Here is a 13,587-nt window from a genome sequence, read left to right as displayed (position 1 = left end):
CATTTTGGGTAAGAAAAAACATGTGTACGAAAATTTTGGGTACAAAAAATATGCCAAAAAAAATTGGGTACGAACAAAAATTTGGTTAAGAAAAAAAATTGTCTAGGAAAAGAAATTGAGTAGGAAAAAAAATTTGGGTACGAAAATAAATTTGGGTACGAAATAACATTTGGGGGGAACGGGGAAGTAGTACCCGTGGGGAACCTGAACCATTCAGCGAATCTGGGAGGCGGGTTACATTCTTGATCAAATATAACAAGAAATATCTTTAAAAAAAAATAATCGACGTGTATTTTCTGTACCACTTATCTTAAAAAACGTTTTGTTACAGTAAAACATGTGTGGGTCATAACATTACGTTTCAGCAGATATATTCAAAACTTGACATGCTCTTTAATTACACCATGCTCTTTAATTTCACAAGTATATTATACCAAACTTTATATTTCGTTGTTTCCTTTCCTTAGTTAATGATAATTGCGTACGGATGTGATTTCACATGCCCATGTGTATGAACATATAATTTTTTCTCTTTTGATTATTGTTTTTTCTCTAATTCAATAAGCTTAGGCATGATTTTTCGTTAAGTACGACAATACTTTTATGATGATTCCCGAAAGTAGGCATGAGCACATAGTCGTGAATACGTGAGTTCGCCCATGAACACATGGTGAGGTTAACTAAATCTCCGCGATATGACCTAATATGTGTTTAAAACAGCAAACAATATTCAACACACTTATGAATGATCAAACATAGTATGTGCACTGATGTGGCTCTGTAATTTCTGTTTGAAAAGATTATTAAATATGCAAAATGAGAAAGCACGCGTAAAAGCGAGTTTCATAGATATCGTACGGCTATTATGTTGTTTATATACCATATTCGCTATAACGTTTACAAATGGCAGGTTCGAAATAATTCGTTTTCTTTACACTCATGATCGCGTTAAACGTTAATTATACACGTTTTCATTCGCACTTTATTTACAAAATCAGGACAAATGTCAAAGACAATACAGAAAATGCATAGTTGTTTCATTGATCTATAAACATATAATGGATTGAATATAACTGATTTAAAATTAATGTTTTCAAACTATTATTAAATCTCTTTCCCAGAATATGCTTTCCTATTTATAGCTGAGCTTCCTTTACAATTTTCAATGATAATCAGCGAGGTATGCCGATTAGAAAAATCGAGCTATCTCAATCGGACTGGCTCGGTCTTTTACATAGGTCGCCATTGTGAAGAATTTTTCATGCAAAGATAACTTAGACGAGCTGCTTCGCAGCATCGTCATAAACGTTACCTGAAGCGATGCTTTGTTGACTACAGTTTTTCCCACACATAGCCGCTAAAGTCACGTGGTACAGGCATCTTGTGGCTTGTTTTCAAAAATACTAGTCCTCTTTCGGTGGTAACATTCTTCGAGTCTCAATAAAAATGTAAACAAATTGAAACATATGGGGATGAAATGCCGTATATATATATATATATATATATACGTGTGTATATTTAATATTTCCTGTTTATTAATTCAGCATGATCGTGTCATGAACATAACTTTCGGTTTCGGCTAATCGAAGGCTATTTTTAGAATTATATTTTTAAACACGGAATAATCCATTTCTTACAAAATATAGCATATACGATCGCATATATGATTACCGTAGATATTTATAGCGCCATATTGGTTTCCGTTTATCAAATTTAACATAATTTTGTTTACAAAGTATATAACAATATTCTCCGACAATGTTACGCTATTCAATAATTAAATAGCATACAAGAAATACTTGTTGAGTTATCTTACAAGATTATGTATTTAATCATTTATAAAAAGAATAAAGTTATAAGGTTTTATGATGCGGTGTGCATTTCCGTTTACTCTGTCCCTAAACGTTGAGAAGAACCAACTCCAACAGACAGCGTACATATATATAAGAAGTACAAGATATGATTGTGGAGGTCCTTTGTGGGTGCAGATAACAATCCCGTGCATAACATCTTTGCTTGTGCAACAAAACAGTCGAGGTGGTCTCTGAGCAAGTGAGTGACTAATCTCTGATAACTTAATCTGTCTCTGAGCAAGTGAGTGACTAATCTCTGAAATAACTTGTAATCTGGCTCTGTGCAAGTGAGTGACTAAACTCTGATAACTTGAGCAAGTGAGTGACTAATCTCTGATACCTTGTAATCTGTCTCTGAGCAAGTGAGTGATTAAACTCTGATAACTTGTAATCTGTCTCAGAGCAAGTGAGTGGCTAAACTCTGATAACTTGTAATCTGTCTCAGAGCAAGTGAGTGATTAAACTCTAATAACTTGTACTTTAAGCCCTGGGGTGCGTTCACATCGTAATGCCATTCAATATTCGTAAAGAATCAGTTAACTAGATAACAGTCAGTTAACAATCAGTGTTGGAATGAAACAGACGCTTTCACTGAGGCGGAAGACCACAAAAAAAAGGGCACGTTATAAAATAAATGAGCGTGCTACACGTCATTTGACCTCCCAGTTTAAAGGAGGTTTGCATACAAACTCTGCGCTGGTGTGTAAATATGAAAACGAAATTCTGTCCGAGACCATTAATCGAAATAGTGAGTAGAAAGCAACGAGTGTCACGGTCTATGCTCGCGAATCCGAATGCGAACCCGAATGAACCAAGTATGCTCTACAAAAGTTGAACTTTGTGAATAAAAATGAATGAACGTATTTGTGATTGGGTAGTCAAATTCATATTAATAAAAAAACACGATACGACAAGTTCATATGTGTGTCGAAAGCATTAAGAGCTCATGTGACGACTGAATGGGAAGCTTACAAAAGTTTATTTAACAATCTTGCATTTTATTAGAAACGAATCATTTATGAGCATCAGGGGTCGTAAATGGCAAGACATCATGTGAACGTACCATTCAGACGAGTGCGTCATTTTCTTTGAGTACTTTAAGTCCAACAACATGAGTTCACTAAATGATTTCAAGGCCAAGGCAAGGGTTCCAGACAAATTTATCGACAAAACCCGATTTCACTTAATATTTATGTCGTGTTTATTCGCACAGTCGGCGAACAATGTCGAATAGTCGATTGTCTTCCTGTTGTGTATACAGAATAGGTCTATGGAGGAAAGATACGAATTGTGGTCTATTTTTGGGTGATTCGGTTTCGATTGGCCTTTATTAATAGACTGTAACTTCGCATATATAAATATAATCCGTTGAAATGTATATAAGTTTCAACGCTAAATAATTCCATTACTTAAAGAGTATCGATTGTTTTGGTGTGCGCATGCAAACAAACGAAGAGTAAGACTGCAAGAACAGTTCAACGGTGGCAAAAAGTCGATGCTCTGTTTTGTGACTCAGCCAAAAATACGAACTGATATGCCGATTGCGATATGATATGCTATTCATATTTACAAGGCTGCTGACGTGAATTGACACAAACACAATTTACTTGCTATTGTGTATCATTTCCCACCTATATCTTTCTGCTTAAAAGCCAATTAACACTCACTAGCCAAAATATCAATATACGGAAGACTGATTTGCTATATGTTAACTTTATTTTACGATATATTTTGCGAAATATTCGTTGATTTTTAGTATTTATGTTACTTTAAAAAGTGTGTGTTCTCATTATAAAGAAGTAAAACTGAAGGCTGAAAATATAACAACATCGAAGATGTGTACGGGGATACACGCTCCTGCATCCACGAAGCACACATCAAACTGTTGTGCAATTCAATATAAAGAAGTGAAACTAATGTCTAACGTAGACCTTTTGTGTTTTGTGAAAACGGGCCGTATTCCCCAACTAATTCTTATACTTCTAAAAATAAAGAATATTCTTAAAAATGTAATGTTCTAATGGTAACACAACGTTCAATGCGAAACGGTTATAACACTTGTTTTCTAACAATACTTATTTATGGAATACCGGTAAGAAAGATTTCAAGGCTGTATAAATTAAAATACTCATCGTCTTTTTCTTGGTTCTTAGTCTATTTTTTACTCTTAAACCTAATAACCGTTTGGCGATGTCGGGCCAATATTTTATTTGAACTTAAACAATATACACGTCATTTTTGTGTTATATTGATTTAATGAGTGTATTTTCATATGCTATGTTTTTATCCTATCACCTTATGATAAATGCAATAAACATTGCATTACTTAATGTACTTTGGAAATACATGTATCTATATTCGAATCCAAATTTACCTTTTTATTAACATAATGTTGTTATTGAATAAATATTTGTGTGTTTTATTATTTTATGCTTTTTTATCTTTAACAATTATTATTAATGTTTATACATGTAATGTAGTTTACGGTGCAAAATATTTCCCTGGAACATGCTCCATAACTATGACACAGAAATTAACATAACATGTTTTAGTAATACAATAAGCATATGTCGTCTACCATTACTGACATGGATAACTTTAGACATAGTTCAAATAATTCATTGATTCATATTGGTGTTAACAGCGGAAAACAGAAAATCTCCTGGTAATGTATGAGGAGTTTCGTTATAATTTTTTAAAGGGACCTTTTCACAGATTTTGGCATTTGTTGAAGTTTGTCATTAAATGCTTTGTATTGATAAATGTTAACATTGGATCTAAAAAAATTCCAGTACAAAATCAAGAATAAAATTTAAAAAAAAAAGGTAACCCTCAGCAGGGCTCGAACCACTGACCCCTGGAGTCCTGGAGTAAAAAGTCTCACATTTAGACCTCTCGGCCATCCTTCCAGATACAATGTAGGGCGCATTTTATACTTTATGTAACCAATCATCGTAGTTATACAAAATATATCGACAACAACAGAACTCTCCAAATTATTAATTCGTTTCGCGTTGCAACGCTGTATAATTTTCAGGTTTTTTAATCGTCAAAAGATGCATAGAATGGCTATTTTAGAGCATGGTAAATGTTCAGTGTTACTGTTTCCTCACAAATATCATAACTAAAACGAAAATTTGCGAATCTGAAACAACTTTTTCAATTTTGTCAATTTACCCAAGCGTGAAAAGGCCCCTTTAAGTGTTTTTTGATTTGCTAAATATGTAAACACGCTGCCACCATTATATATTTTTTAATATTGGGGTTTAACATGCTATTTTATTAGAGGTTAAAGCAAAATCATTAGAGAACATGAACGAGACTAACAATGAAATCAAATCAATACTATACTATCAATAATATTTTAGTATGTATAATTAATTGAAAGTTATAAACAATTTGTCTTTTTTTTAAATCTGATCAGATCGTACATATAAAGTCGAGTAAATGCAAGGTCATTAATAGTCTCGTTCCGGATCAGTTTTGCAATCGTAGTCGACAGCGTTGTTTCGAAAAAAAAATGCAATTTGTATTGTATATTTATGGTCGGGTGAAGTGGGTATAGGCACCACATGCAGTGGGTGACGACCTGGAGTGCACTGTGAATACCCTACTTTCTAAACCAATGCATAACAAGCCCTGGTTAACCACGACAGATCTTAGTTTAGGTTATGTCAAATAAGGTATTAAAGCTAGAATTGCCTAAAATATGCCATACAAGTATGACGCTTATTTGGTTTAACTTCTAAGATGGGGTTTGACCTAGTTGTCTTGTATTAATTAAATGCAGCGTAAAAACTGAGTACCCAACTTTTCAAGTGAAACAGAATGCAAACTTTCAACAATCGTAACATGTGTACCAATAACTCTTGAATGAATTTGGACATTTACATTGACGGTATAACATGCAATAATGTAAACAGTTTAATAAAGTTAAACATAGGTTATCGGAATGTTAATCAATAATTATTCATTTCGGTCGATTAAAACGTTCCAAGAGAGTTTCCTTCTAAAAATAGCGCAGGGCTGTGTTGACTGGCTTTTGATTGGTACATCTTGAACTACTGGTATACCTTCTCCGAAAAACTGTAGTTAACGTTGCCATATTTGGAAATCCACTTTTCAAATGTTTCATAAGATTATACTCGTGTTTGCTCGGCTGTTCTTTATTAAAGAAAAAAGTCAAAAATACAAAAGTCTACGCAAAATTTCTTTTCTAAAAAGATTAATTGTTTATATTATGTTCAATCAAAACAGTAACCTCACGATTATACAACTAACAATCTTTTACTTTTCACTAACTCGCATATACATATCGCATACGAAGATGAAATCAATGTTTGCACATTGTTTTCTTTATCAACGATTAACGTTTGTCAACAACGTTTTGACGCTGGAGACTGGGGAAACAACCGTTTAAAAAAAAAAAAACAAGAAATTTTAAGTAAAATGTATTTAAAATATATAATTTTCGGTGAACAAATGGCTCAATGTATGAAGATGTTAGTACCCATGGTTTTGACAACATTCAATAATCCCGTCTTATATTACATGTACGAGTATTATTATTCGTTTTAACATTAAACAACGTTTGTTGATTTGTTTGCTTGAATATGTCATCTTAACACAAAAACAGTTAATGTTTTTTAAATTGTTTTCTTGTTTGTGTGTTTTTTTTTGTTGTTTTTTTTTTTGTTTGTTTTTTTTATAATTAATAGCAGCATGTTACGTTATAATGTTAATTTGAGTGTGCGTACATGTGTTCACGTGTGCATGTGAGTGTTATTAATGCCTATTTTTAGAAACAACGCAATATAAATGAAAAAAAATAGATCAAACGATTACTGTTAATTTTTTACGCATGTGAATTGGATTAACTGGATATTTTATACCATAAGAATTGCTTATATCTCTTCGGATTTCGGCTGTGTAACGCCAATTATACAAATAGTTTACCGGTTAGAACAATAAAAAAGCATGAATTATGAAAACATGAAAACGCAAACCATTGTCAATGGCAAAACACACACATTCCAACGGTGTCGCAAACATCAAGAATTGTCGGTTAAGTCAAGCCCCTTAATAGGGTCTCTCTCGATAGTACCGCTGCAGCAGTGTGGTTTGGTTGTTTGCCTACGGTCTGTGTTAAAATAATCTCATATTGGTATCAACTCAACTCAGGTGTTTAACACTAAATTGCGTTCGGTTTTGTGACCCACCAATTAATCCAATTCAGTGTTATATATGTTAAATGTATAAGGTGAACAGGTGATCATCATCACTATAGTCACAATTCATGAACACACAATTGCTTTTGACACCATAGAGTGTTGCAGCAGTAAAAGTAAATGTTTGTCCGGAGAATAACTCTAAATCTACTGAAGGGATTTACTTAAAACTAGAAATATAAACAGATGGCAACTAGGAGAAGCGCAGTGAACATAACCATAAATCTTTCGGCCGTAGTTTTTCAATTATCTTCCCTTATTTTATTATTTATTGTATATAATATTTTTTATTTTATTTATATTTTATTTATTTTTATAATTTTAAATTATATTTAATTTCATAGTAAATATTTGAGCTTTTCAATTTTAAAAATCTCCCTTAATCTTATTTTACAATAATATTTTAATTTGAACACTGAAGTATTTACTGTTAAATGATTAGATGAGTTTAAGGAAAAATACAGTGATCAAGAACAGTAACTGTTTAGTCTTCAGTGTGATTGCCTAAATCAGGAGTTCAAACCTTTTCGGGATTAAATCTTTCAACATATATCATATTTTATATTTTATTATCTTATGCAATGCCCGAGATTTATTAATGTAAATACATAAAGCACATTATATAATAAAATTCATGGTCAAATGAGAATGCTTTTTTTTCGATTAAATTTTCACTTTAAAGTTCTAGTTTTATAAATATTAATTTAAATACCAAATCCCGCCTTACTGAGGTAATTCACTAATCCTCATCAATATTTGTCTAAGCTGTATGAAACCCCATGTTCAGCTTAAGTTACATTTCGGCTCTGTATATTCGGTATTTTACAATTGAGTCAGGGATACGGGGTTGTTCTTGTGACACGCCGTCTTATCATAGTTAACATTTGTGGAATTTATTTTGAAAATGCATAATTAATTTGTTACTTTGATATTACGTTGCGATTCTAAACAAAACCCACACCCAATTGTGATTTTTTAGTTGGGGTCAATATTAGGCAATAGTGACCTGGATACATTTCAGTGCTTTGATAATTGTTATAAACCGCATAACAAAATCAAATCATTTAATACAAACGTCAGCGTTTAAAGATTATTATATTATATACATATATTATACAATATAACACTTCAATTTCTGAAAAACTACCTTCGTTTATGATGGAGTGACAGCATTCTTTTAGAGCATAACCATTTACATTCATTTTCATTTATGGATAAGAATAGGTGTTTAATATGTCCGGTAAAAAACTAATAAATGAACGGGCTCACTGGAATTAACCATCAGCCAAAACCCGTTGTCAGTCAATATCCGTTCAGGGCTATGAGTTTGCCGCTTTAATTGCAGCCGGACTAACTTTTTAATTGTTCCACGAGTTTTAAAGTGACCTTTAAAATATTGTTTAATTAATGCGTTTCGTTGGTTTATATCGAATCAATAGTACAGTGATTTAAAAAAAGATCATTGTTTATAACAAAAAATAATAAAAATTATATAAAATTATATTTATTTTTTTTGCAGTTTAATGTGAAATGACTTAGTGTTTTTCACGTCATGACGTAATGATTCAAGCGAAATGCGCCCGCTGAACTCCTTCAAAATGTTAATAAGCGGTGGAAATTAAAAGAAAATTTTGCGAGTTTAAGTAAACTTTCAACTTTTATTCATTCATGACCATAGAAAATATTTTTTCTGTAATCACGAGTGATTACGTATCGATTATCTACCGAGATCAACAAAATGCAATATCATCTACATAAAAACTGACATTATCAAATTATTTTACAATATGTAGTAAGAAATGCAATCATTTGTTCAAAGATTAAAGCAATTCGATCGAAAACGTGATAAATTCACGCTAAGAAATAATACACATTTTTATTTAAAATTACAGAAATAATATACAATAAAGATTAAACTCCATTTTGCATAAGAAATCGATAATTTTGATAACGTTTTGGAAGGCAACTGAACAATTGCACTATTACCAGACGAACCTCGTTGTTGCGCTTACCATGAACATGCTAATAAACCTTTGGACAGGCAAGAAAACTAAACCAAGAACTTATACGAAACATTGTATACAACTCCATTATATTAGACGAGAATTCACACATGAACTTCGGTGTCCTGCACTGCCATACCACGTGGAACTCTAGATGCCTCCTGTGGTTGTAATCTACAATTTGTATTTAAGCCATGTTTTTCTTCAAGACATCGTCATATCATAAAGTATGCTTAGAAACATATGTATGAGAAGAATTTAACAGCTCTACACGTGTAGTAAATTGCTATTTTGTACCAAATTCTCAATACAACAACTGAATTGTGGCATTGATTTTCGAATCATTATATAATATATGCATTACCTTCCCCTCAATTCCTGTAATATTTGGTGATTTTGCTTCACTATCTCAAGCGTTTCTTTCTGCATATGGGAATATTCAAAGCTTGATGATTTTGCGGTATCGGGAGACTCAGCATTGGTTGTACCAGAAATCTCTACAAAGTTTTAAAAGTTATATTTTATGCAAATCTAGAAGACATTAGCCTCATATAGAAGAAGAAAAAATATAAATATATGGATTGATAGTATGCCTTCGTCATTATTGTCAAAGCGGATTTCACTGAACCATTTTATTGTAAAGTCCCTTCTAGTATTGGTGATCAAAGTGAGAGGAATTATGGTTGCAAACATTAGTGACACAGCTTTGATCGTTTGTCATTTTTCGTTACAAAATGAAACTGATTTGAAGTCATTTTAACCTTTGTTATTAAAATACAAGGGCAATCACAAGAAGGTGAAATGCTTTATGTTGCTCATCGGAAACCATAAGAACATAACTGCTCTTCGAAGCTTGTATTATGTTTCCGTTACCATTTTAGAACTCAGCCGAGAAATAAATACGAACATTCGGAGCAAATGCAAACCTGACCAGAACTAATTCAGAAATAGTTGGAGATATGATTAACACACATTTTCTAGGCAAGTGTCACAAAGATCAGAAAAAAGTATGGCTTATAGATTGACCAAACGTTCTCACTTTAGTCATATCGGGAAAAGTGTCGGCCATGTTTTTCAAAGGACTGGTACCATTTTGAAGCTATCATAAGACTAAGTGTTCTGATCACGATTTATACGACAAAAGTGTGATTTTTAATCTATGTTATATTATTTTTAAAAAAAACACGCTCCAGTCTTTGACGACCATGTTTTTAAAAAGAACCGGTACCATTTTCGATCTTGGCCTAGATACCATGAGAACAAATATTGAGCAACTTTACCGATGAAAAACTAAACAAATCATTTGACATTAAAGAGTTTTCGCAGGCTTTTTATATATTATGACAAAGTTATCTTTATTCAAACTTTCAGTCAAATATAGGGATAAATAAGATGTGTTTGTGAAACACTAAGTCCCCCCCCCATATATTTGACCTTTGACTTTGAAGGATGACTTTTACTTGACCTTTCATCACTCAAAGTGTGCAGCTCCATGAGATAAACATACATGCCAAATATCAAGTTGCTATCTTTAATATTGCAAATTATGGCCAATGTTTTAGTTTGACGCAAACAAACCCACAAACAAACTAACAAATAGACAGGGCAAAAACAATATGTCCCCCAGTATAGAAACGGGGACATAAAAAATCATGATTTCAAACATTTACAGAGCTTACCAGATTCCCGGATCAAACGTTTCTCAATTTCGTGGACATGTTTCAAAAACGTATCCTCTGAACATCCTGGGTATATATGGGTCCAACTTATGATTATATTAGCTAAATGAATGGCGTCGAGCTTTTCAGTTTCACCGATGTGACACGTTTCTCTTCGAAGTCCTAGCTCGGTTAACAACTGCTGACAGGACACATCTCCTTAAAACAAAAAAGAATGAGAATATCAAAACCTGAACCTATAGAAAATCTCACGATTTGTTATTACATGCAATTTGTAATTAATCGAATTTCAGAATATGGTTATTAAGCGAGCCTAAGTAAACATGCTTACACATTTCCTGAATAAATGTAAGATCTATTTTAACATCGCAAGCTTTTAACAAAATAAAACGATTTATTTATTTATGAATAATGAAACTTTAATTTTATTGGGAAACTAATTCCCAATCTGTAATCGCCAATAACAACGTGTGAATTTTAAATTTGATTTTCAAATAAAGATGTAGTGCACGTTTTCGCAATAGCCAAATAGGGAAAACTTCAACGCCTCCTGGCGTCTATGTTTTCAAATGGACCTGAATCATTTTCGAAGTCACCCGAGGTATAAAAAGAACATAGGTTATAAGTAAATTTGAAAATAATTGACCAAAGAGTGTCCACAGCGATTTACTTTTGCCATATAAGTGAAAGTGTATCGCGACTGTCGGCCATGTTTTTCAACGGACCCGATATTTTTTTAATTTAGCCGAGATACCATAACAACAAATAATCTAAGCAAGTTTCGTGAATATAGGACACAATATGTGCTTTCTACAGTGTTCACGAAGTTTCATTTAAGTTATATAAGGAACTGTGACCCTTTAATTACCATGCTTTAAAAGAACCTGAACCATTTTCAAACTCAGCCGGGAGAACAATTATTCTGAGCAATTAAGATGCAGATCGGACACAAAATGTGACATAAAAGAAAATGCAAGCTATTTAAGGCAAACTACCCTACCCCCGGGTGGCTATGTATTTAAACTTACCGGAACAATTTTTGAACTTGTGAGATATTATTTGAACAAATGTACATGTTAAATCTCATGAAGATTGGATATTAAAATGTGTGGCCTCTTACGAATTATGGCGATAAACGGATAAAAAACGATCACAGAAGCTGACAATACGCACGGATTGTTCAGGTGACTGTAATGAAAATGTGTTTATAAGAATGTTACTGAATTTGACATAGTGATCTAGCTTTAAACTTTACGTGAACCAGTTTTAAACTAGACCCATACCATTGGGATAAATCATCTGACCAAGTTTAATGAAGATCGGACAATACATATGTCCTCTGGTTTGTTTATGGTTGAAGGTAAATGTTGTCAATGCATCATTCGCGACATACAATGAACGACTAACACAATGTAATCATGTCGTCATGTGCTCAGTAACTGGAGAAAAAAATACACATTTTTATTGGCGCAATGGCTCTTAAAATTATTTTTTGTACCATTTCTGAGAAAATAGTTCATTTTATTACTCCGCCAGCAAAACAAAATATTTGTAAAATGTTCTATGATTATGTGATTAAATCTGACATATTTTCCTTTGTCGTTACATACTTGAAATTTTGACAACAGAATTAAAAATAATAATGTATGCGATTGGTCAATAAAAAATGTACAGATAATTAAAACACTCAAATGACAACTTACACATCTTTTTATATATATATTATTATGGAACTTTCAGAGGGTACGCATAAATAACTATTTAACTAATGCGTATGATCAGACATCTTAACATCTCGCAATAAGTGTTTCTAGTCACATCTTTCTAATCAAAATGCAAGTATTAACATAAAAGTATTGAACTTTATGCAATGATTGGCTTTGTTTTGCCCCTGTTAGAACAATTTTTAAAATCCACTTGGTTAAGAACCGGATTCTGGTCTTTAAATGAGCTAAAATGGAGCCATTGTATATGTTTTACTACAAAATAGGCTAACATCCGGTTCCAATGCTTACCAAGTGTATACGCGACAGCTTATTTGGTCGTCTGTCGTCATTCGTCAATTGGAATGTATACTAATGTATATTCCGTTTGTTGCGGTCACAGTTTTAACTGTTACATTTTTAAAAGGTTTAATATATTTTTTTTTTGTGAAAAACAATAAAGCTACTTCCATTAGGTCTAATAAAAAACTACACTGATTTATATGCTATCCATCGAGGTTCTCATACCTATAAGAAACAGTAAACGATATATGGCTTGGAATATTTGATTGCTGGCATCGTTGACATTCATTTCCTCGATGTTTTGAATTGGTTGTCCATTTCGTCCACGTAAAATCTGAATGATTTTGGCAACAAAACTTTTGTCATCTTCATTTTCTACTGTAATATTTTCTCGGGAAGACATAGCTCTGATCTGAAGATAAAATTCAAATAAATTTTATTACCTACACAACTAAATTAGGCTAAATATTAACATCAATTACATGTTATAATAGATACATAAAATATTAAGTCAATAACAAACCCTAAAACTAGAGCTTTGTCACAGACGTGACGAATACCCAAACATGCCGCATTGACACATACAATTTTGCATGTTTTCTTCACAAAAACGCACTAAGTGACCCCGTGACCTAGTTTTAAATCCGGCATGACCCATCACCTAGATAGAACTTCTGACCAAGTGTGGTGAATATCGGATGAAAACTACTTGAATTTAGAGAGCGAACACCATGCTAAATGTGTAAAACGTACTAAGTTACCCCGTGACCCAGTTTTTGACCCGCCATGGCCCATGTTCAAACTTGGCGTAGAGATCA

General features: G+C 32.7%; 1 protein-coding gene across 3 annotated transcripts in view; it reads right to left on the bottom strand.

The window, feature by feature from the left end:
- Positions 1-8,157: 8,157 nt before the first annotated feature.
- LOC127862534 (uncharacterized) overlaps positions 8,158-13,587 on the bottom strand; it is a 38,623-nt gene continuing 33,193 nt past the window's right edge. For all 3 annotated transcript variants that reach the window (XM_052401699.1, XM_052401698.1, XM_052401697.1), the window contains 4 exons: positions 12,995-13,181; positions 10,764-10,961; positions 9,449-9,581; positions 8,158-9,258 (listed from right to left, as the gene is read on the bottom strand). In XM_052401699.1, coding sequence (XP_052257659.1) covers positions 9,189-9,258; positions 9,449-9,581; positions 10,764-10,961; positions 12,995-13,181 — 588 coding nt within the window. In that variant the 3' untranslated portion in view covers positions 8,158-9,188. The remainder of the gene's footprint in view (positions 9,259-9,448; positions 9,582-10,763; positions 10,962-12,994; positions 13,182-13,587) is intronic.

The sequence above is a fragment of the Dreissena polymorpha genome, chromosome 16 (genome assembly GCF_020536995.1).
Source record: "Dreissena polymorpha isolate Duluth1 chromosome 16, UMN_Dpol_1.0, whole genome shotgun sequence".
NCBI classification, from domain to species: Eukaryota; Metazoa; Mollusca; class Bivalvia; order Myida; family Dreissenidae; genus Dreissena; species Dreissena polymorpha.
The sequence above is the reverse complement of the archived record's forward strand: the minus strand, read 5'-3'. Positions and strand labels throughout refer to the sequence as shown.